General features: G+C 35.2%; 1 protein-coding gene across 6 annotated transcripts in view; it reads left to right on the forward strand.

Moving 5' to 3' along the window:
• The window catches only part of UBR3 (ubiquitin protein ligase E3 component n-recognin 3), a 230,411-nt gene that overhangs the window by 68,159 nt on the left and 139,881 nt on the right, over window positions 1-22,371 (forward strand). For all 6 annotated transcript variants that reach the window (XM_078070968.1, XM_078070970.1, XM_078070971.1 and 3 more), the window contains exons 11-19: window positions 2,428-2,514; window positions 9,157-9,222; window positions 9,319-9,408; window positions 10,500-10,628; window positions 11,283-11,335; window positions 11,436-11,569; window positions 11,934-12,019; window positions 13,767-13,908; window positions 16,466-16,562. In XM_078070968.1, the coding sequence (XP_077927094.1) occupies window positions 2,428-2,514; window positions 9,157-9,222; window positions 9,319-9,408; window positions 10,500-10,628; window positions 11,283-11,335; window positions 11,436-11,569; window positions 11,934-12,019; window positions 13,767-13,908; window positions 16,466-16,562 (884 nt within the window). The remainder of the gene's footprint in view (window positions 1-2,427; window positions 2,515-9,156; window positions 9,223-9,318; window positions 9,409-10,499; window positions 10,629-11,282; window positions 11,336-11,435; window positions 11,570-11,933; window positions 12,020-13,766; window positions 13,909-16,465; window positions 16,563-22,371) is intronic.

The following is a 22,371-nucleotide window of genomic DNA, read 5'->3' on the forward strand; positions in this document are numbered from 1 at the left end:
GTGGCAGCTTTAGGTTACTGCAGACTTGACGGAAGTAGTCTGGCCATGACCCTTTGGAGCACGTAACTGCTTGTCACACATAGTACCAGATGATGACACAGAGCATTTTACAAACATTATTTCATTTGCTTCCTTCACAGCACTAGGAGGTAGATAGTATTGTGTCCATTTATGTCCATTTTTACATATGGATAAAGAGACTGACAAGGTTTTAAAACTAGTAACTCAACGTGCACAATGCATTTTTTTGGGTGGGTGTGTTAGTGGTGGGAGATGGCAGAGAGATGATCTGGACATGATTATTAAATATGCCGTATTTAGGAATGGAATTAATTGGTCACCTTTTTAAAGGCTCTTGATACATGCTTTGCAAATTTTTCTCCAGAAGGGTCATATCAGTTTATACTTATACCAAGAGGGTATTATGATACTCCTTTGCTCAAACTCTTGATAAAATGGGAGCACATTTGATTTCAAATGTTTCTTTATCTGTGACTTATCTGCCACTTTAGTTTGGTTATGACACATTATTTATGGTAACTTAAAAGTGCCATTAATTTTTTTTCAGTAAGAAATAAGGAACATAATGTATAAAATAATATTTTTATAAAATAAATTTCATATAGGATAGATTAAAACGGTGAAACTTGGCAAGGAAATTAGATAAGTGATATTTGGTCTGGATGGTAGTGGACATAAGAGTGGACCTACATGATAATATTAAGGAAGAATTAGCAGGACAGCAGACTGAGCAGGGTGAAGGAGAAGGCAGCAATGGGAGACTTTTAGCTTTCTTTAAAGGCACAGTAATTTATATATGTAGCTAAAGATTTTAACCTACTTGACTTTGATGCTACATTTTATTATACATTATAATTATACATGATTTTATTATACATTAAGGCCCTAAAATGCACTTTTATTATACATTAAGGCCCCGAAATGTCTTTAAATATTTTTGTTTTATTGATTTCAAATTTATACAACCTAAAATTCTACATTTTAACCATTTTAAAGTATTCAGTTCAGTCTTGTAGTATATTCACAAAGCTGTGCGGCTGGTACCACAAATTCCCCAGTAATCACCCATCCCCTAAAGAAACCTTATACCTCCCAGTCCCAACCTCCTCTTATTTCCTGGAAACCACTGATCTCCCATCTGTCTCTATGAATTTGCCTAATCTAGACATTTCATATAAGTGGAATCATACAATATATGGCCTTTTGTGTTTGTCTTCTTTCACTTAGCATAATGTTTTCATGGTTCAACTATGGGCGTGTATCATTTCTTTTCATAGCCGAATAGTAATCCATTACATAGATATACCACATTCTACCTGTCCATTCATGGGTCAGTGCCATTTTTTAGTTACTGTGGATAATGCTGCTGTGAACATTTGTATGTAAGTTTTTGTGTGAACATATGTTTTTAATTCTCTTGGGTATATGAGAGTAGAACTGTTTGGTCATATGGTAACTCTGTGTTTAACGTCAAAGTAGCTGTGCCATTTTGCATTTCCACCAGCAATGTATGAGAGTTCCAGTTTCTCCACATCCTTACCAACACTTTTTATTTTGCATTTAAAAAATTAGAGCCTTCCTACAAGGTATGAAGTGATACCTTATTGTGGCTTTGATTTGCATTTTCCTAATGACTGGTAGTGTTGAACATCTGTTCGTGTGCTTATTAGCCATTTGTAGATCTTCTTTGGAGAAATGTCTATTCAGATCCTTTGCCCATTATTATTATTATTTTTTAAAGAGAGGCTATCATGATTTATTTTGCCATTTAACTTAGTAGTTGCCTATTTCAGTGGATCCATTTCTCCATAAAACATTATAACTTTCTTTCATAGTACCTTCGAGTGGTACACACTTATCTCTTCTTCTTAGCAAGCTAAGATATTCACAGGCTGCTCATAGTACTTAAATGTTCTGTGCTCCTTTTTTTGTCTGTTTGTTTTTATTTTTTATTGTGGCAAATATGCATAATATAAAATTTCATTTTTAGGTGTGCAGTTCATTGACATTAAGTACATTCTCAGTGTTGGGCAGCCATCACCACCATTCATCTCTAAGACATTTTCATCATCCCCAAAGAAACTGTACTCATTAAACAGTAAATGTTAAGGAACTTAAAATATTTTTGAAATCTCCTCGAATGGAATTTGATATGCATCACAAACTATTTCAGCTTTGATTCATTTTTAAGAATATATTATATAAAACATAGCATGCTGTGTTTTTTAATTTTCCTAATTGTCTCTGGTCATTACTGTTAATTTGTGAAAGGATTTCTTAAAATGGCAAATGTGGTTATTTTGATAATATATATATTTTACTGTTATTTTTATGTATTACATATAATTTGAAGTTGAAAATATACATATTTATATAGTGTAAAATTTGTATAACTTATTATTTTAGGAAACTCAAGAATACACCCGAAACGTTGTTAGATATTGCCTTGAAGCTCTTCAAGACTGGTTTGATGCTATTAACTTCGTAGATGAGGTATGTATATTTTTGACATATATAAAGGCATTTAAAAAAAGTGTTAGATCTCATTTAACACTGAAAATAATGAGTATCTTTTCATGGGATAAGGGAAAGAAGTCAGAATGAGGATAATACCATTAGGTTTAAAAAAGGAGAGGTGGAAGATCAGTTCTTCGACATTCAGGAGATTCTGAAGTGTACTAATCATACTTGCTTATATCCTAGAGAAGGGCATAATTTCTTTTTCTGTTATTAAGTGTATATGTCTCCATATTTCTCAGGAGTAAAAATTAGTTTCATTTGGAGAGGTTAAAGTGACAGTGCAAATGTGAATAGGATAGGGGAGATTAATGGAAAGGGTGTTACATCTTCATTAATGGTCAGTGTTCTCCTCTGGGCTTGAACAAAGGTGATTGTTATTAATAATGAGCTAAGAAGAGTTGGCACAGAACATACTGTATATGAATTAAACAAGGGCTTGCTTGTAATTAGTCAGCCAAGTTTCCTATCAGAAGCCCCTTTTATTCCTCTTATAAAGTGGGTCATAATATGCCATATGTATGAGAAGGACCATGTTTCAGACAACTCCAACTCCCCCATCTGATTTCTGAATCCTGGGCAGATGGAACTCCTGCTGTCTTTTTGTGTGTATGTGTGTGGGTGGGGGGAATTTTTCTTTCTTTCTTTTTCTTTGCCTTTCTTTAAAAAAATTTTTTTTTGATACAATCACAAACTTACTGAAAATTTGGAAGTGGAGTACAAAGAACTTTGTTTTCTCGAACCATTTGACTTGATGCCCATTACTCCCAAATACTTTAGTGTGTATTTCCTACAAACAAGGTATACAACCAGATACAACTATAAAAATTAGGAAGTTAACGTTAATACATTATTACTTAGAATTCCTTCATGTTTTATAAATTGTCCAGTGTTGTCCTTTATAGCAAAAGCATCCTATTCTGAATCCAGTGTTGCATTTAGTCATCATGTCTCTAGTCTCCTTCTGGAACAGTTTCTTATTTTGTAGAGTACAGCTAATTCAGTTATGTTGTAGAACACTCCTCAGTCTGGGTTTGTCCCATGATTAGATTCAGATTATGCCTCCATACTTTCAACCTGTTTTATTCTTCTTTGCCCCCTCTAGGATTAGTCACTCAGCTGGAGTTTCTCTCATTTCAGTTCTCATTGGTATTTGAAGCTTAGGAGGTATATTTGAAATAGTAACATCACTAAGACAATACTTTGAAGAAGGGGAAAACTCTATTACAGACAGGGTTATGTAGTATTTTAACATGAAATTAACAATTGAACTCAGGGGTGGAGTTGAGGACAGTTAGAATCATGTATGGTATATAGAGCATCTGAACTCAAGGAAATAGTAGATTTGGTTTTCACACAGAAATATTTTAGGAATTTATTGAGTATTATAAAGAATTTAAATTTTTAATAGAAGAGAAAATAAGTATAGAACTTAAGGAATCACACAGTATGTTTTTTATGGTATTTTCAGTTTTTCATTTCCTTTTTTTTTTTAAAGATTTTATTTATTTATTTGACAGAGCGAGAGACAGCAAGAGAGAGAACACAAGCAGGGGGAAGGGCAGGCAGAGGGAGAAGCAGGCTCCCCGCGTAGCAGGGAGCCTGATGCGGGGCTCGATCCCAGGACCCTGGGATCATGACCTGAGCTGAAGGCAGACGCTTAACGACTGAGCCACCCAGGCGCCCCTAAAGTTTTTTGTTTCTTAAGGTGCTGTGACGTATTTGTTCCTCAGAACAACCCTGTGAAGTAGAGAAGGTATTATCCCCCTCTTTTTTTTGTAGATGTAAAATGGAGATGCAAAGATATTAAATGACTTGCCTATAGTTACATACAAATTACTGGTAGTTCTGAGTCTAGAACCCACATCTCTTAATTCCTTGTCTGGTAGTATTTCTTTTTCTTTTTCTTAAAGATTTTATTTATTTGAGAGAGAGAGGGAGAGAGAAAGAGAGAGCAGGGGGTAGGGAGGAGCAGAGAGAGAGGAATAAACAGACTCCCCACTGAGTGCAGAGCCCGATGTAGGGCTCAATCCCAGGATCCTGAGATCACAACCTGCGCTGAAATAAAGAGTTGGACACTCAACCAGATGAGCCACCCAGGTGCCCCTTGTCTGGTGGTATTTCAGTGGTGCAGGCTGTTTTCAGTGGAAAGAGCTATAGAGTCAAGCAGACCCAAGTATAAATTGTGGCTCTTCCACTAACCAACTAGCTATGTGATCTTAGACTTTTTTTTTTTTAAGATTTTATTTTTATTTATTTGAGAGAGAGGGGGGGAGAGAGAGAGAGAGAGAGAGAAAGAGAGCAAGGGGCAGAGGGGCAGGGAGAGAGAGAATCCCAAGCAGACTCCCCGCCAAGTGTGGAGCTGAACATGGGGCCCAGTCCCATGACTCCGAGATCATGACCCCATCCGAAACCAAGAGTTGGGCATGCAGCCAACTAAGCCACCCACGTACCCCTTAGACAGGTTTTTAAAAATTATTTTATTTTATTTTTAATTTTTTTTTAGCATTGCTGAATCCATCCCCTCATCTGTTTATTGAAGATAGTAGTATTAGCCAATGGGGATTGACTACGAGGCACATGTTCCATTTGTGATAAATATTTCTTTTACCATCCTTGTGAGTGGATATCAGAAGTTATTGGGGTAATCTAGCACAGATTAAATAAATATCTTTTGAACTGAATTAAGCAAAATCAAACAGTCATATTAGAAACAAAGGATAGAATAAATTTTCCAATAACATAGGCCATTTAAGAAACCTCAAATACATGAATATCATGTAGGGCAATGATTATGAGTATGTGGCAGGGTAGTTTTTTTTTTTTTAAAGATTTTATTTATTTGAGAGAGAGAGAATGAGAGAGAGCACATGAGAGCGGGGAGGGTCAGAGGGAGAAGCAGACTCCCTGCCGAGCAGGGAGCCCGATGCGGGACTCGATCCAGGGACTCCAGGATCATGACCTGAGCCGAAGGCAGTCGCTTAACCAACTGAGCCACCCAGGCGCCCATGTGGCAGGGTAGTTCGACTGGAGTTCTTTGATTAGAGGGAAGGTAGAACATGTGTTCATCCAGCAAATATTTATTGAATGTTTGCTACTTAAAAAACACTGGAGATAGGTGATGAAACAGTCCCTAATTTAAGGAAATGGGAGACAGGTAAATGGTTAATATGATTCCAGTGCTTCTGTAAAGTTGTGACCAGGTACTATGGGGGAGAATAGAGTGTAGTATCTGATTTAGCTTGAGGGATTTAGGAAACGTTTCCTAGTAGAAATGTCATTTGAGCCAAGTCTTAAAGATATGCTAATTCATTGGAAGAAGAGATATGTAGTATTTGAGGCAGAGGGAACAGCATAAAGGCACAGAAGGTTGGTGGGTTAGGGATACTACTTGTGGTGCATGAGTTTATGTGACAGGAGATGAGGCTGGAGAGGTAAGCTGTCTTCTCAAAGGTTAGAAGATTATCAGGAGATTAGAACTATAGGGAGCCATGAAAAGATTGTGAATGGAGGAAGTACAAGATTTAATTAATGTTTTGGGAAGATCATCTCCTGGCAACATATAGAGGTTTAAATAGAGAGACGTGTTACTAAAGGTTCTTTTGAATGCAAGGAAAAACCATTCTTGAGGCAGCTTCATTTAGAGGAGGCCTAATTTCTTATGAGTGCAGAGGGGTATCTCAGGGATCTTATGGCAGCTGGACCTCGGGAACTGAGTGGAAAGCTGAACAGGAGTGCCTGTCTTTGGCCTTTGCTTTGCCTTACTTACCTCATTTTTTCTTCCCCCACTGTATGTTGGCTTTCTGTGCTTCTTTGCCTCTGTGATGAAATATTACCTTCCTACGGTTGCCTAACATTACAATTTCAAGCATACTCCGAGGTTCTGAGGATGTCTCTGAATCCAATGTCAAGTTTTTTTTTTCAATAAAATTTTTGAAGATTTATTTATTTGAGAGAGAGTGAGCGAGCGCACGAGCCGGTGGAGAGGCAGAGGGAGAGGAAGAGGGAGAGAGAATCCTCAAGCAGACTCCCTACTGAGATCATTATCTGAGCTGAAATCAAGAGTTGGATGCTTAACGAACTGAGCTACTCAGACACCCCCCAACATGAAGTTTTTAAGAGAAAAACTTATTTCTTACTGTTCAGGTTGGGTTAGATATCTCCTGCTCTGATTCCAGTTAGATGTGGCTATTATAAACTTGACTGTCACGCTCCATTCTGTGTGTGTGTGTGTGTGTGTGTGTGTGAGTTTGGGAGATGGAGTAGGGAGGGGTGTTCTGAGAAGATGGGGAGAGTTGTGAGCTAGGCAGATACCACAAAGGTGTCTCACAGAGAGTAAGAATAGAAGCAGGGGCTACCACTGAAATCTAGGCACTAAATGTTGAGGGCCTGAGCTGAGGTTAGTTAGGGACAGTGTGGAAACAGAGAAGGAAGTAGATTTAAGAAAATCTAATAAACATGATTTGGTGGCTCATGAGATGTTGGAGCCTTGTGAGAAGGAAGGAATCTACATTTCAGATTTGAATTACTAGGAATTTGGTGAAGAAACAGTGAGGAGGATTGAGTTTTAGGACAAAGTAGCTGAGTTTAGTTTGCACCCACAGTATTTGTGGATTGCATGGGATATTAAGTGATGATGTTCAGTAGCCACTTGAATGTAAGGTTTGGAATTCAAGGGTGAGACTTCTGCTGAGATTTGGGAGTCATCTTGGTAGAGTTGGCAGTCAAAGCTGTGAATCTGGATAAAGTCACCTAGAAGGAGAAGAGTAGAAAGCTGAGAATGGCATCTGACGACCACCAGTTTATATGGAAGCAGTGGAAGAAGAGTTTAGCAAGTGGCTAATCTGTGACATTAGAAAAGGAGGGATTATGGAATGTAACATTGAAGAAGAGTGTGAATTTAGGAAATGTTAAAGCCTTGAAAGACAAGATAGAGTCCATGACTTTGTAGTTCATAGCACTATGTGTTGGGTACTATGTTAAAGATAATCCTCACAGTTAAAGATAATCCTGCTGCTTATTATCTCTGCATTACAGGTCAGGCATTTAGGTGCAGAGTTTAAGTAACTTGCTCACAGCTTACAGCTAGAGGTGGCAGAGTCAGGGTTTGAACTCATGCAAATCTAGAGAGTCTCCTCTTAACCACTGTCCTTAATGCCTTTAGAGGAAATTGAGGGAGATTCTGATTTAGCTAGTTAGTATAGAATATGTTACTCAAATGATTACGGTAATGTGGGAGCAAACTTATTTTTATTCTTAATTGTAAAGCGTAACATAAAATTTACCATCAACCATTTTAAAGTATATAATCCAGTAGTGTTAAGTATATTCACATTGTTCTGCAGCCAATCTCCAGAACTTTTCATTTTTCAAAACTGTAACTCCTCATTTTCCTTTCCCTTCCAGCCCCTGACAACTACTATTATATTTTCTGTCTCTATGATTTTGACTATTCTGTGTACTTCATATAAGTGGAGTCATACAGTATTTGTCTTTTTGTGACTGACTTATTTCACTTAGCATAATGTCCTCAAGTTTCTTACATGTTGTTGCATATATCAGAAATTCCTTCCTTTTTGTGGAAGGCAAACTTTTATTTATTAGAACAAATTTCTATAGCCATTTATTCACATGTTGAGGAGGATGTTATTATATTTGTTTTGAAAAAAACTCAGGGATGGTGATATATTGCAACTCTTTATAACTGTATCATAACTTTATACCAATATTACATTAGTGTAATTGAATGTTCTATAAAGTTTTTTTATTTTATCGAGAAAATATTTGTAAAAGCATTTAAAAACAAATAATACCTTTTTAATTTTTCTTATTTGTTTAAGAAGGACAATTGTGGTATAGTTTTGCCCTATAGTGATAGAATGATCCATGGGATTTGTAGATTTAAAATACAATTTTTATAATATCCACAAGACTGCCAAAGTTCCTTGATACATACAGTACTAAGCTTTCTTATGGAGGGTGTGTGTTCAGTGCCAATGTGGGGAGCACCTTACCCAGCTTGTGAAGGAACATAGGCAAGCCCTTCACCAGTACCTCACTTTAGGACTGTGATCAGAGCTTCTTACTAGTCTGAATATAGCAGTGGAGCCCAGACTGGCTCTTCAGTTCACTATTTGTTAACTTTAGGAAGTTATTTAAGTTGCCAAGCTTGAATTTCCCTACTTACAGGATGAGAACATTAATAGTTTCTACTCCATAGGGTTCTTCTGAGGATTAAATGAGGTAATGTGGATAAGGTCAGCTGTGATTACTGTTCTGATCACTATCATCATGTTTGGTGTGCATGCATTTGAATATTCCCAAGTAGGCTACTATAAAGGGAAATCTATTCCATCCCTTATTCTGTGCTAGATGCTTCAGAGGACTCAGGGTTGAGTAGTATATAATTTCCGCCTTCAGAAATTTGCATTTAGGCATTTAAAATGGAATTAATTTTATCTATACAGTGGTTTTTTAAAGCTCTATCTTCTTAAAGTTTAAGTTTTGATTAAAAAGGTATAGGAATAAATCAAGGTAAAAGTGTGGTTTTAGCATTTTGAAACCTTCTTTGAACTTCTGCAAAACATTCTTTGACTTGTGGATTTTGTTTTATTCCAGCCAGCACCTAACCAAGTCACTTTTCATCTGCCCCTTCATCGTTACTATGCTATGTTTTTGAGTAAGGTAAGACTATCGTCCAACAATTCTGGTTGTTTTTTTTTCTTTTAATATTGGGAATTAAGTATTGAATTAGTAACTTTTTTTTTTCATAATTTTTAGGCTGTGAAATGTCAAGAACTAGATTTGGATTCTGTTTTACCTGATCAGGAAATGTTAATGAAACTAATGATTCACCCACTCCAAATTCAAGTATGTATTCAGGTTTTTAAAAAGTTTTTAATTGAATTTCTTGGTTACGTGGTTCTTTATTTTATTTTTATGTCTTAAATTTACATTGTTGTTATAGCCAAAATGTTTGGAAAGTTTTTTTTAAACTTAAGTATTTTTGCTAGATTGTATTTTGGTCTTTTTCTGTTCTATGAGACTTAACATTTAGTTATAATTTCCCCAGGAATTCTTTTCACTGTATTTACTTATAGGGAAGTTTTTTAACATTTTTTTAACAGTTTAGCACTGTTTAGAGAGTCAGGAGACCCAATAGATTTCTAGCATTAGTACTGCATCAGTTTAATTACCCATGTTGTTTGGGGTAACATACCTACTTGATTCTTAGTTTCCCCATCTGGAAAATGAGAGGAGAGAAAAGAGGATTTTCGTGCATAAGCACTATGGTTACTTTCAGTTCTAATACTATAATTTTGTGGGCCAACCTTTTATGTATAGTAGAGGGACTTGCACTTCAATTTGTTTTTCCTGGAAATCTTAGATTTGTTAATCATTACTGAACTTTAACACTGGGGGTTAGGAACAAGTAAGAGACGAAGTTATGACTGTGCTTAGTTTTAGTTGATAACAGGACACAAATACATGAAGAATTAAACATTAATGTTATAAAACATTCTAATCTTACCTTCTCTTACCTGCTAATTATTTGAAAAATGACTAGTTTGGAACAATCAGCTTTGTTTTATGCTTATTCCTGTGTTTCTTTAAGCATTATGTAACTTTTTTTCTTGCTAAGGAAAGAGTTAAATATAAGTAGCATTGATTCCTCATGAAGGACTTCATTGAAAATTTTTAATAAATGTTTCCAGGAATCATCATGGAAAACTAACTCATGTATAAACTCCAAAAGAAGGGATTGTATAAAGCATAATGAGCATTTAAAAATTTCAAAAGATGAATTGAATATTTTAAATGAACATGGGGCAGAATGTCAGGCTCATGCTATGATCAAGTTATAAAATATTTTGAAATGATTGTTCAGTATAACATGTTTTTCATAAAGATTTAATTTAGAAGACCTCTTTGTCTAATTTACTTAATTTTTGTTTTACTAGGCAAGTCTTGCTGAAATCCACAGCAATATGTGGGTAAGAAATGGTCTACAAATCAAAGGACAAGCTATGACCTATGTCCAGTCTCATTTCTGTAATTCCATGATTGACCCTGACATTTACTTACTACAGGTAAGCCAACTTGATAATGCAGATATTGTACTTTAGAAGTGTCTCATTTGTACTCACGGGATTTAGTTTATAGAGGTGACTCAATGACGACACAAAGAGGTCATTGCTATTGAAAGAATTTATTACTTAAATTTCCCAAGAGAAGGAGGCATGTGGTGCCACACAGGGGAAGCATCAGATTTTGGTCAAGAGTTAGGAGCAGGAGCAAGGGGAAATCCTAGAGCAGAACCTTTTTTGGCATTTGCATAGGAAGGGCAAGACAGGGCAGGGGAAACAGTTTAGGATTGGTTAGTTTGAATAATTCTGGTGGACTTTGGGGCATCAGGGCTGTCCCCATCCATCTGGTACCTGGCCCTGGGTTGGTTTAGGGCAGGGGGAATATTGACTTGGTGTGTGAGAGTTAGATAAAGGGGGTGATTGACTTGCCTGTAAGAGGTTTACTTCTAGGTAGTTGTTTACTGTCTTTAGGAATATCTTGAGGAATATTTACGTTTTTAGGTAGGCCAGAGAGGGGTGGTCTCTCCTCATGTCTATAAGCAACCCCCCATGTCAAAACATCATAAGATACAGAACACAAACAAACCACATGATTAATACAAGAAATAAAGCAATATTGAGAAATAAAGTCTTTTTTTTTTTTTTTGTCTTTTAAAGGTTTGTGCTTCTAGACTTGACCCGGATTATTTTATTTCATCTGTCTTTGAAAGGTAAGCATAATTTATTAAGGCAGGTATTAGGAAGTATTTGGAATTTAAGTTGATTTTGTTTTAACTTAAAAAAATCTGTCTCAAATATTTCTTATTATAGATTTAAGGTAGTGGATTTGTTGACAATGGCGTCACAACATCAAAACACAGTACTTGATGCAGAGCATGAGAGATCGATGTTAGAAGGCGCTCTTACATTTCTTGTGATTCTTTTAAGTCTTCGTTTACATTTAGGTAAAAAGCACTCATACTAATGCTTGGGTATTAACTATTCTCCCTTTCCTCCCCTCTCCCTGTGGTAGTAACTGGCTTATGGAAAAAAGAAAAGGATTTGGATATATTTAAACATTGTTTTAAACTCTTGACATGATGTATAGTTGTTACTCCTTTTAGAATATCCTTTAAAAAACCCTTTACTTAAGGGAGCTGCAAACAGTAGGTTAGTTAAACTGGTTATATTTGGGGCATTGCAGCCTTTGCTCTTTAATTTTTGAAGCATCTCATTTTTGGTAAAACAGCTTAATAAAAAGTGTGGTAAGTTGTTTCTTTATAATTTATATATATTCAGATTTATTAATTTTCTTTTTAATTGTTTTAGGGATGTCTGATGATGAGATTCTCAGAGCAGAGATGGTAGCCCAGTTGTGTATGAATGACAGGACACATAGTTCATTGCTGGACCTCATATCCTTTTAAAAGTTTAATTTTTTTGTTAAATATAGGACTAAATAATTTGTACAGATTAAGGATGTATCACTTTTGTGATTAAAAAACATTTTTAGAGTTGAAAAATAGTTTGGAAAAAGAACTTCAATTGTTCGTTCAACTGTGTGTTCAGGGCTAGTGGCAGATGTTTTTGCCTCATTGTTACCTCTCTGGGAGCTCTTAATGGCCTTGGTTAGACTTCAGAACTGATGGCTCTGGGCACTCAAGGATCTGCCCTTCCAGGACAGCATTCGTGAAATGAACCTGGACCGTAAAAGGCAGCTAGGTCTACTTTATCTGTATACCTAGGTTGGAATTAATGGTTAAAATTTAAACTTATACCTTATAATTATTACCAGGGTTTTAAACATTTTAAGGACTTTTTTTCTTAGAATTAAGTCTTTTTTTTTTTCTTTAAGATTTTATTTATTTGAGAGAGAGAGGGAGAGAGAGAGCATGAGTGGGGGCAGGGGCAGAGGGAGAGGGAGAAGTAGGCTTCCCAATGAGCAGGGAGTCCTATGTGGGGCTCAATTCCAGGACCCTGGGTTTGACCTGAGCCGAAGGCAGATGCTTAACCACCTGAGCCACCCAGGCATCCCTTAGAATTTAGTCTTAAACCAAGAGGTTGGTTTTTTTTTTTAATTTTTTATTTAAAGATTTTATTTATTTGACCGAAAGAGAGAGCACAAGCAGGGGAAGCGGCAGGCTCCCCCGCAGAGCAGGGAGGCCGATGTGGGGCTCCATCCCAGGACCCTGGGATCATGGCCTGAGACGAAGGCAGTTGCTTAACCAACTGAGCCGCCCAGGGGCCCCAAACCAAGAGGTTTTTAAGGACAAAGACTATATCGTCTATAAACTTTAAAAACTTATGGTTCTTTGTGTAGGACAGAGCATACAATATACACTTTATTATTTTTTAAGTTATTGTTAATAAAATTTTAGACAAAGATTGTGTTATTTTGTGATAAGAATTTATTTTGTAAATTTTGGACTAAATTTGCTTTGTATATTATGAATATGTTTGGAATAATTGGCTAAAATTTTGTGAAATAACTCCTGTGGAATGCCTATTTGATAACCTTGAAGATTTTCATAAGCAACATCAATTTGATATTATTTGATGATTTCATTCACCTATTATATAATGTGTATCAGTGCTGTAACTGAGCAAAAGCATTCTTCTGTAACTTTGAATTAAAAAAATTAATTGATTAATTGATGTGAAATCAATGGAAAAGGATCTTTGTGGTTTTCTGGTTACCTTCTTTGTAAAAATTTGTTTAGCATCTTTTTCTTTTTTCTTTGAGTATGATGAAATTTTGTTATTGGAAAAATAATCTTTGCTCATAAAAATCTTGGCTAGTTTTTAGCATACTGTTTTTGATTCTCTAAAGGAAGGTATAACATTATTTGTAAAATGAAAATGGAGATAATTTTAAAAAACTTTTTTCATTTCCTGAAATTTGGGCTATTTTGGGGGAAATAAACTTGGGAACTACTTTAGCATTTAATTCATTAATAGGCTTCTAGATTTAAAAATATTTAAAAAATTCACAATTAATAGTTACTGAATTCTTGTATTATATAGCCCTCTTGTGGCCAATTTTATATATTACAGCCAATTATTCTGTGTTAGCAAAAGTAGTTAGAAACTAGAGTACCTTGGTAATTTTATAATTAAAAGCTGGCTTTTAGGCATTATTTTTTTTCTTGACACATACATCATATTCCAGAAAATCCAAATCCCAAAAGTGGCATTATTCCAGGCAGTTATAGCTTTGAATCAGTTTTATCAGCTGTAGCTGATTTTAAGGCTCCTGTTTTTGAACCCGGAGGTTCTATGCAGCAAGGCATGTATACTCCTAAAGGTATGTTTATATACATTAACATATTGTTTCAAAATTGGTTTTCTGAATGTGAGTTGCTGTGTACAGTAGAAGAAAATGTTTTTATGTATTCAGGTTTGAGTTTTTAATGGTATACAGTGATATTGCTTCCATTTATTTACAAATCTATGGTTTTATGTTACAGTAAACCATCTTAGATGACTCTAAATTAGAAAAGGAACTTTATATATAAATTCTAGTTCATTTTTATAAGTGAATCAACTGTAAATGAACCAGAAATTATAAAACTATATATTTAAAATTTTTAAAAATATATTTACTCTCTAAATTTGATTTTGAAATAGTTCTCACTATCCCAAATTTAACTTGAAACAGTTAAAATTAAAATCTGTATAGAATATCCATTACCTTTCCTTACATTTTTTTCCTTAAGTGGTTGGTTTTGCAAGGTTTTCTCCCTGGCTTCGTAGAGACATGCTTGACAAGAGCAGAAGTAGGTGAAGTCTTCATTCACCATCTTGTCTTTTTCACTTTCACATATTCACTAATCTAAGCTAAAATTTTGAAGGAAGCACTTACATGCTTCTTGACTTCCTCAAGACGCTTTGTCTAACTGAAAAACTGATGCCCACATTGAAGTTATAAATAGCACGTCCTGTGTTTGGCAAAACACAGCAGAATAAGCCTGATCGTGGGGGATTTTTCCAGGAGTTCACAAAGGTGATCCAAAGTCTCTGGTTGCAGTGTGTATTCCATTAAAGGAAAAGCACAGTGTTTCTTTATTGTTGAGAATACTTTGTATCTAAAGTTTAAAGTTTAGATGAATTTTTGAAGTGGAGGAGCATTCTGGTGTAGTACAGTGCTTAAGGAGGGTGTAATGTGAGGATTACCTCTGTCATACTCACTTGTGGTCCTTATTAATAGCATGGGTTTCTATGCCTCAGCCCCAATCTGCTCTCGTCAGGATCTGTGGGGATAGATTCTGAGTATCTGCTTTTTTAAACACGCTCTATAAGATGATTGTCATGCACAGTAAAGTTTGAGACACTGAGATGGAGCATTGAGCTTTTGAAGATTAGAGTCAAGAAACTAGTTTTCCATATTCAAATACAGTATTGAATTGTGTTAGCTAGTTTCTGTGATATTGAGAAAAGCAGTTTCTTAGCTTTGGATTTGGCTTCTTATTTATAAAAAGAGAGAGTTGGAATAGATGAGAGTTTTTAAGTGTTTTGGGGAACTAAACCTTAAGTAAATCTGTTATACAAAACCCATGAAAGCAGACCTGCTCTTGTAAACGTGGGTGTCGCTAGTGGACATCGTTTCTCATCTGCTTTGTCATCTCCTTGCCCCTGAAGTGGCCCCAGTTAAACTTCTGTGGGAATCCACAGAACATTAAAGTCTGCTAGACTAGTTAATCACTAAAGTTTTCTTCTATTGCTATGGTTTTATAATTCTGATAAAAGCATTGGCATTTTAATTGTACAAATTACTAGATTTAAAAGTGAAGGACAAGAAATGGTAATAGAAATAATAACAAAGGTCTTTGTCTTTGTGAAGGCCTATCTTAAGGATCTTAAGTCATACTTATGAGAGATAATTTAAGATGAATGAATGGTCTGTTACATGAAAATAGGGACAATTGTTAACAGTTTCTTATGCCAGGAAATTGAAATTACAGATGTGTAGAGAGAAACTTAAGCTTCTTACTGTTTTCAGATGTTAAGAATTTTGCTAGAATGAGATGGGAAAAAAATTAATCTAGGCAAGATACACTCTTGAGGCAGTGGTTTCTAAAATTACCATTCTCAGGCCATATTGTAGATTTTTCCACATCTAAATACCATCTCTATTATTATATATCTAGTCTGCTGTATATCCTTAAATGGATTCACTTTTTTAAACTTCACCTCATGCTAAGCATGATTATTAGTGAGATCCTGGGTTTTATGTGCAATGTACAATTTCCTAATATATGTTATACTTATATAATTATTAAAATAAAAATCTTTGTACACTTAAAATCATCTGTATACCACCAATTGTACACATATCACACATGGGGTAATGGTTCCTGATTGTGAAGACGGTAAGGTGATCAATGATCAATTTTAGCAAGAGAACAGAAGATCTTTTACAAACCAAAAATATTACACAGTAAGACTCTTGAAAATCAATAGCTCATTAATTTTTTAATTTAGTTTTCATATTTTTATCTTTGAATATTTTCAAAGTTATTAATGCATTGTGTTTCCTATATTCTGTTGGCACTTTACAAAAAAAAAGATGAACTAAGCTTTTATGGTGAAGCGTTATCACATTATAATACTTTCTTTTTTTCATTATAATAGTTTTTGCTCACTAGTTCTTGCTGATCTTAAAAGAACATTCATAATGATGAAATCATGATTTTTGACTTAGAAAAGTAGTCACAATATCAAGCTTATTAAAGCAAATATATAATCAAATCAAACTTTCCCATCTTATGAATGTAAAATATACTTAAATGTACTTAGTCATCAAGGATTGACTTTATTCCTAAGAAGTCAGTGTTTTGTTTCTACTTTCTTTTGAATAATAGCTGAAGTCTGGGATCAGGAATTTGACCCTGTCATGGTCATTCTTCGAACAGTGTACCGTAGAGACGTGCAGTCTGCAATGGACAGATACACAGCATTGTAAGTCTGTTATATTAGTATAATAATGGATGTTTTGTATTTATGTAGAAAAATTTCAGTTATAACACAAATGTGATATGCTGTCATTAAAGTATACTCTTAATCTTTAGAGGAGAAAATACTGTTTTGAAATTTAAAAAAATCTGCCAGATATTTTTGTTCTCAAGATTCTTGATCCAGAATCTGATAAATTTTATAAAATATCAGAAATAGATATAAATAAAAAAATAACACACTTATTTAGTTGGTATTTGACTAGTGGGATGCAAAACTTGGTTTTGTGTTGTTCTACTTTTAAACCAGTAGAGGAGGCACAAGTTAAGAGAATAAAATTGTCTGCTATCAGAGGTGATGGGTATCTACAAAAAGTTTGGTAATGTTGCTGTGTTTTTCACAACTGGGAAAATAGCTAAAGCAAATTGAATTTTACTTGTAAATATTTAACAAAGTGTTTTAAAATGATAATTGCAGAAAAAAGTTTTGAATATCTTTTCAATGAAGAATTCATTTTTGTTTGCTGTTTTTATAAACTATTTTTTAAATGTTGTCTTGCTGAACATCATATAGTATCTTTTATCTGCTTTTCTAAAGCGTATGTTAAATATTTTAAGGCAAGTTTTAAATGATACAAATATCTTTGATCTTGAGAAAATATTTGTCTATCAAAGTGTAAATATAGATATTAGGTATAATTGAAACTTCTCTTTTGCCAAGACATTGCAGTAATAGATATATCGGAAGTGGTTTGTAGTGTAGAGTTTTAGCATACCCCTCCTTCTCCCCAAAAAAACAAAACCAAAAAACAACGCCTAGTTCAGCCATCAGCATCTCTCTCTACCATTCTCTAAAACCCTTGGAGAGATAGTCTGAGGTTCTTCATACTCTACTTTCTTTTTTTAAAAGATTTTATTTATTTGAGAGAGAGAGAGAGCGTGCGCACAAGCAGGGAAGGGGCAGAGGGAGAGGGAAAAGCAGACTCCCCACTGAGTGGGGAGCCCAATGCGGGGCTGATCCCAGGATTCTGGGATCAAGACCTGAGTGGAAGGCAGTCACTTAACTGACTGAGCCACCCAGGTGCCCCTGGGAGAGCACTTCTAACTCCGGATCTCCAGTTACTGAGGTACCAGGTGCTGCCAGTTTCTGAGCCTTTTGAGGATTCTCCGGTGTTACTTGGATTGATGCTCAGCTTTTCCCATTGCCTTCTTGTGATTTGGTTTTCTTAGCGCTAGATGAGTTACCAGGTGTCCATATGCTTTCCAGTTAACAAAATCTTTCATTTTTTTCTTTTGTGATTTTCCCCATCTTTGTGGCTTTCATCCTTTAAAAAATACCATTACTATAGTTCTGTTGGAGTTTTGGGTGAAAGTAAAATTAAATACTTATGTTCATTCTTTGGTTTTAACTTCAAGTGCTGAATTTATAACTCACTTTAATTTGCATTGCCTGGATTACTAGGTGAGCTTTTTAAAAATCTATTGATTTCTTTTCATGTTTCTTGCTGTAAGAACTGTGTATGGATTATTCTCTGCCTGTTTTTCTATTAAGTTGTCTACAGTTTATTAGTTCTCAAGTTTTCCTTTTTACCTTTAGATCTCTAATCCACCTGGAATTGATTTTTGTTTGTGGTAGTGAAGTAGTGATTATTTATTTTTACTCCTATAGAAAACCACTTGCTTTAGGATCATTTATTGAACAATTCATTCCTTTCTCACTGATTTACAATATGCTAATTCTGTCATATACAATTGATCCTCATTGTTTGCAAATTCTTTATTTACAAATTTGGCTACTTGCTAAAGTTTTGAATCCAAAATTAATACTTGTAGCTTTTTCCTGGGTGTTTGCAGGTGTGTGTGGACATGCAGAGTGCATCTAGTTGAGGTTGAACAGAGCAAAGTTCTGCCCTCTTGTTTCAGCTCTCATACTTTAAACAAGTATCCTTTTTGTGGTGTATTTAGTGCTGTTTTTGCATTTTTGTCCTTTTTGTTTGTGATTTTGCTATTTAAAGTGGCCCCCAAATGTAGTACTGAAGTGCTCTCTGGTGTTCTTAAGGGCAAGAAGGCTTTGATGTGCCTTACAGAGAAAATTCATTGTTAGATAAACTTTGTTAATTCATGGGTTATAATGCTGTTGGCTGTGAGTTCAATGGTAATGAATCAATAATATGGTACATCCAGAAAGAGGTAGAGGAAATTCACTGATCTGTACGTGAGGTCATTCCAAAAAGTGTTAAAAGAGCAATTGTAGTGTGTGATGGAGCTATGGAAAGGTTAAAAGCTAAATTTGTGGACTTATGAATGATGACTGATAAAAAAGTGTAGTGGATAGCTTTGTTGTGAGGCTGAAAGCCAAAGAAATTCCTGTCACGTTTAGCAAGGGTCAGGAAAACGTTAAACCTTTTTTCGCTAGTGCTTGGCTGGCTTCATGTTTCAAAAGATAATATAATGTGAAAAATGTTAAATATACAGGCAAGGCAGTTCTGTAGATCATGAGGTGGAAGAATTGTAAAAATACTTGCTAAGAGTTAGTCAGAAAAGGGTCACGTGAAAGAGCAGATTTTCATTGTTGATAGGACCATCTTGATTTACAAGGACATTGGCAAATATAATGCAAATGGAATTTTGATTAACAAAATTGACCCCAGACTTGCAGGAACCTAATCCTGTATTTCTCCTAGGAGCAATAATTAAATGTTTGTGGTGACTTTATAGAACATAACTACTGTGAATAAAGGCAGTTGACTGTATCCGGTATCTGTATGTCTATAGATCTGTATCTCTTTTGTTCATTCTATAAATTAATCCCATACTATCACAAATATTGTTAAGTTTCTCTCCTTTCTCCTCTTCTTCCTTCTCTTCCTTCTCCTCCTTCTCTCTTCTGTTTATAATAGTTATATATTCTTGGCTCTTTGCCTAGAATTTTATGATGACCATATCAAACTTAATGATGAAACATATTGGATTTTGATTGAAATTGTGCTGATTGAAATTAATCGACAGCATTTAGATTAATTCATGGATTAATTTGGTAGAAATGCCATCTTTTTAAGTTTTTATTTTAATTCCAATTAACATACAATGTTATATTGGTTTCAGGTGTACAATATAGTGATTCAGCAATTCCATACATCACCAGATCCTCATCACAACAAGAGCACTCCTTAGTCCCTATCACCTGTTTAACACATTCCTCCCCCGCCCATCCACCTTCCCAAACTGTTCTCTATAATCAAGAGCCTGTTTCTTGATTTGTCTCTCTCTCTCTCTCTTACTTTTTTCCCCTTGCTTGTTTGTTTTGTTTCTTAAATTCCAGATATGAGTGAAATCAATTGGTATTTGTCTTTGTCTGACTGAGCTATTTTGCTTGGCACATAATACTCTCTAGCTCCACCCATGTTATTGCAGATGGCAAGAGAGATCACGAGCAGGGAGGGGAGAGAGGGGTAGAGGGAGAAGCCGACTCCCCACTGAGCAGGAAGCCAGGTTCGGGACTTGATCCCAGGACCCTGAGATCATGACCTGAGCTGAAGGCAGATGCTTAACCTTAACTGACTGAGCCATGGAGGCCCTCCTCTATGTTTAATTGTTTTTTTTTTTTAAGATTTTATTTATTTATTTGACAGAGAGAGACAGTGAAAGAGGGAATACAAGCAGGGGAAGTGAGAGAGGGAGAAGCAGGTTTCCTGCTGAGCAGGGAGCTTGATGCGGGGCTCGATCCCAGGACCCTGGGATCATGACCTGAGCCAAAGGCAGACATTTAATGACTGAGCCACCCAGGCGCCCCTCTATGTTTAATTGTTAAAGGAACTACCAGATTGCTTACCAAGGCAGCCTCAGTTTTATACATTCCCATCAGCAGTGAATGAGGGTTCCAGTTTCTCCTTTTCCTTACTAACACTTATAATCTGTCGTTTTGATTATAGCCATCCTTGTGGTGTGAAGTAGTATCTCATTGTAGTTTTGATTTGCATTTTCCTGATGGCTAATGATGTTGATTATATTTTCATGTGTTTATTGGCCATTTGTGTATCATCTTTGGAGAACTGTCCCGATCCTTTGCACATTTTTAATTGGAGTAACTTTTTATTGAATTTTAAGAACTCTTTATATATTATGAATACTAACACCAGAAATATGATTTGTAAGTATTTTCTACTATTCTGTGCATTGCGGGTTGTCTTTTCACTTTCTGAGTGTCTTTTGCTGCAAAAAAGTTAATTTTAATGAAATTCAATTTATCTAGTTTTTTCTTTTGTTGCTTGTGCTTTTGGTGTCATACCTATTGCTTAATCCACATTAGGAAGACTTATGCCTATGTTTTCTTCAAAGAATTTTATAGTTCTAGCTCTTATATTTAAGTCTTTGATGCATTTTGAGTTAATTTTTGCATATGGTATAAGGTTAGTGGTCTAACTTCATTCTTAGTTAGGTGGATATTTCTTGAAGTTTTGATAGAACTTGCCTGTTCAACTACCTGGGCCTCATGTATTTTTTTTTTTTTTTTTTTTTGAGGGGGATGTAATTTAAAACTAAGTCACTTTCTTTATTATTATTTTTAAAATTTATTTTTATTTTTTTATTTTTTAAAGATTTTATTTATTTGACAGAGAGAGACATAGCGAGAGAGGGAACACAAACAGGGGGAGTGGGAGAGGGAGAAGCAGTCTTCTTGTGTGGCAGGGAGTCCAATGCGGGGCTTGATTCCAGGACCCCAGGATCATGACCTGAGCTGAAGGTAGATGCTTAACGACTGAGCCACCCAGGTGCCCCTAAGTCACTTTCTTTAAAGCTTATAGTCTTACTTAGGATTTTTATTTCTCTTTGAAAGGGATGGTCAAGTTATATTTTTCTGGGAGACATTTTATTTTGTCTTAAGTATATAATAGTTAAAAAATTGTCTTTGCCTTTTTGTTCCTATTATTTATTTGTGTTTGCTGTTTCTTATTCTTGATAGTCTTATCAGAGGACTGCCAGTTTTACTATTTTTTTTTAAATAAACTTTGATTTTGTTGTTTCTTTTTCCCCCTTGTTTTCTATTTTGTACTTTTTTCTTCTTTATTATTATCTTCTTTCAATTTAGTTTGGATTTTCTCCGTTAGACAATTAGTTTTTGACTTTTTACAAAAATACATGCGTTTAATACTGGGAGTTTCCTTCTAGTACTGCTTTAGTTGTATCCCACAATTTTTTCTATAAAGTTTAGGTTCTAAATTTAAAATTTTTCTATTTTGATTATAATTATGTGTGAATTTCTAGGAGCATCATGTTATAAAATGTGGACATGTCTGAAGTTTTGGGTTATCATTTAGTGGATTTCTAGTTTTATTTGCTTTGTGACAAGTGGTTGTGGCCCATATAACCATTCTTTTGCTATTTTTTTTGAAAATTACTTTCAATCCTAGTATTTTGTAAATTTTTGTAAATACTCTTTTTTTTTTTAAAGATTTTATCTATTTATTTGACAGAGAGAGAGACAGTGAGACAGGGAATAAAAGCAGGGGGAGTGTGAGAGGGAGAAGCAGGCTTCCCGCTGAGCAGGGAGCCCGATGCGGGGCTTGATCCCAGGATCCTGGGATTGTGACCTGAGCCAAAGGCAGATGCTTAATGACTGAGCCACCCAGGCGCCCCTTTCGTAAATATTCTAAGTGCACTTAAAATTGTATGTATTCTCTATTTATTGGATGTTCTTTAAATGTCTTTGGTTCAAGCTTATCAATTATGTTGTTTAAAATCTTCAAAATCCTGGGGCTCCTGGGTGGCTCAGTCAGTTAAGTGTCCGACTCTTGATTTTGGCTCAGGTCATGGTC

This window comes from Halichoerus grypus, chromosome 4, assembly GCF_964656455.1.
Source record: "Halichoerus grypus chromosome 4, mHalGry1.hap1.1, whole genome shotgun sequence".
Taxonomy (NCBI): Eukaryota; Metazoa; Chordata; class Mammalia; order Carnivora; family Phocidae; genus Halichoerus; species Halichoerus grypus.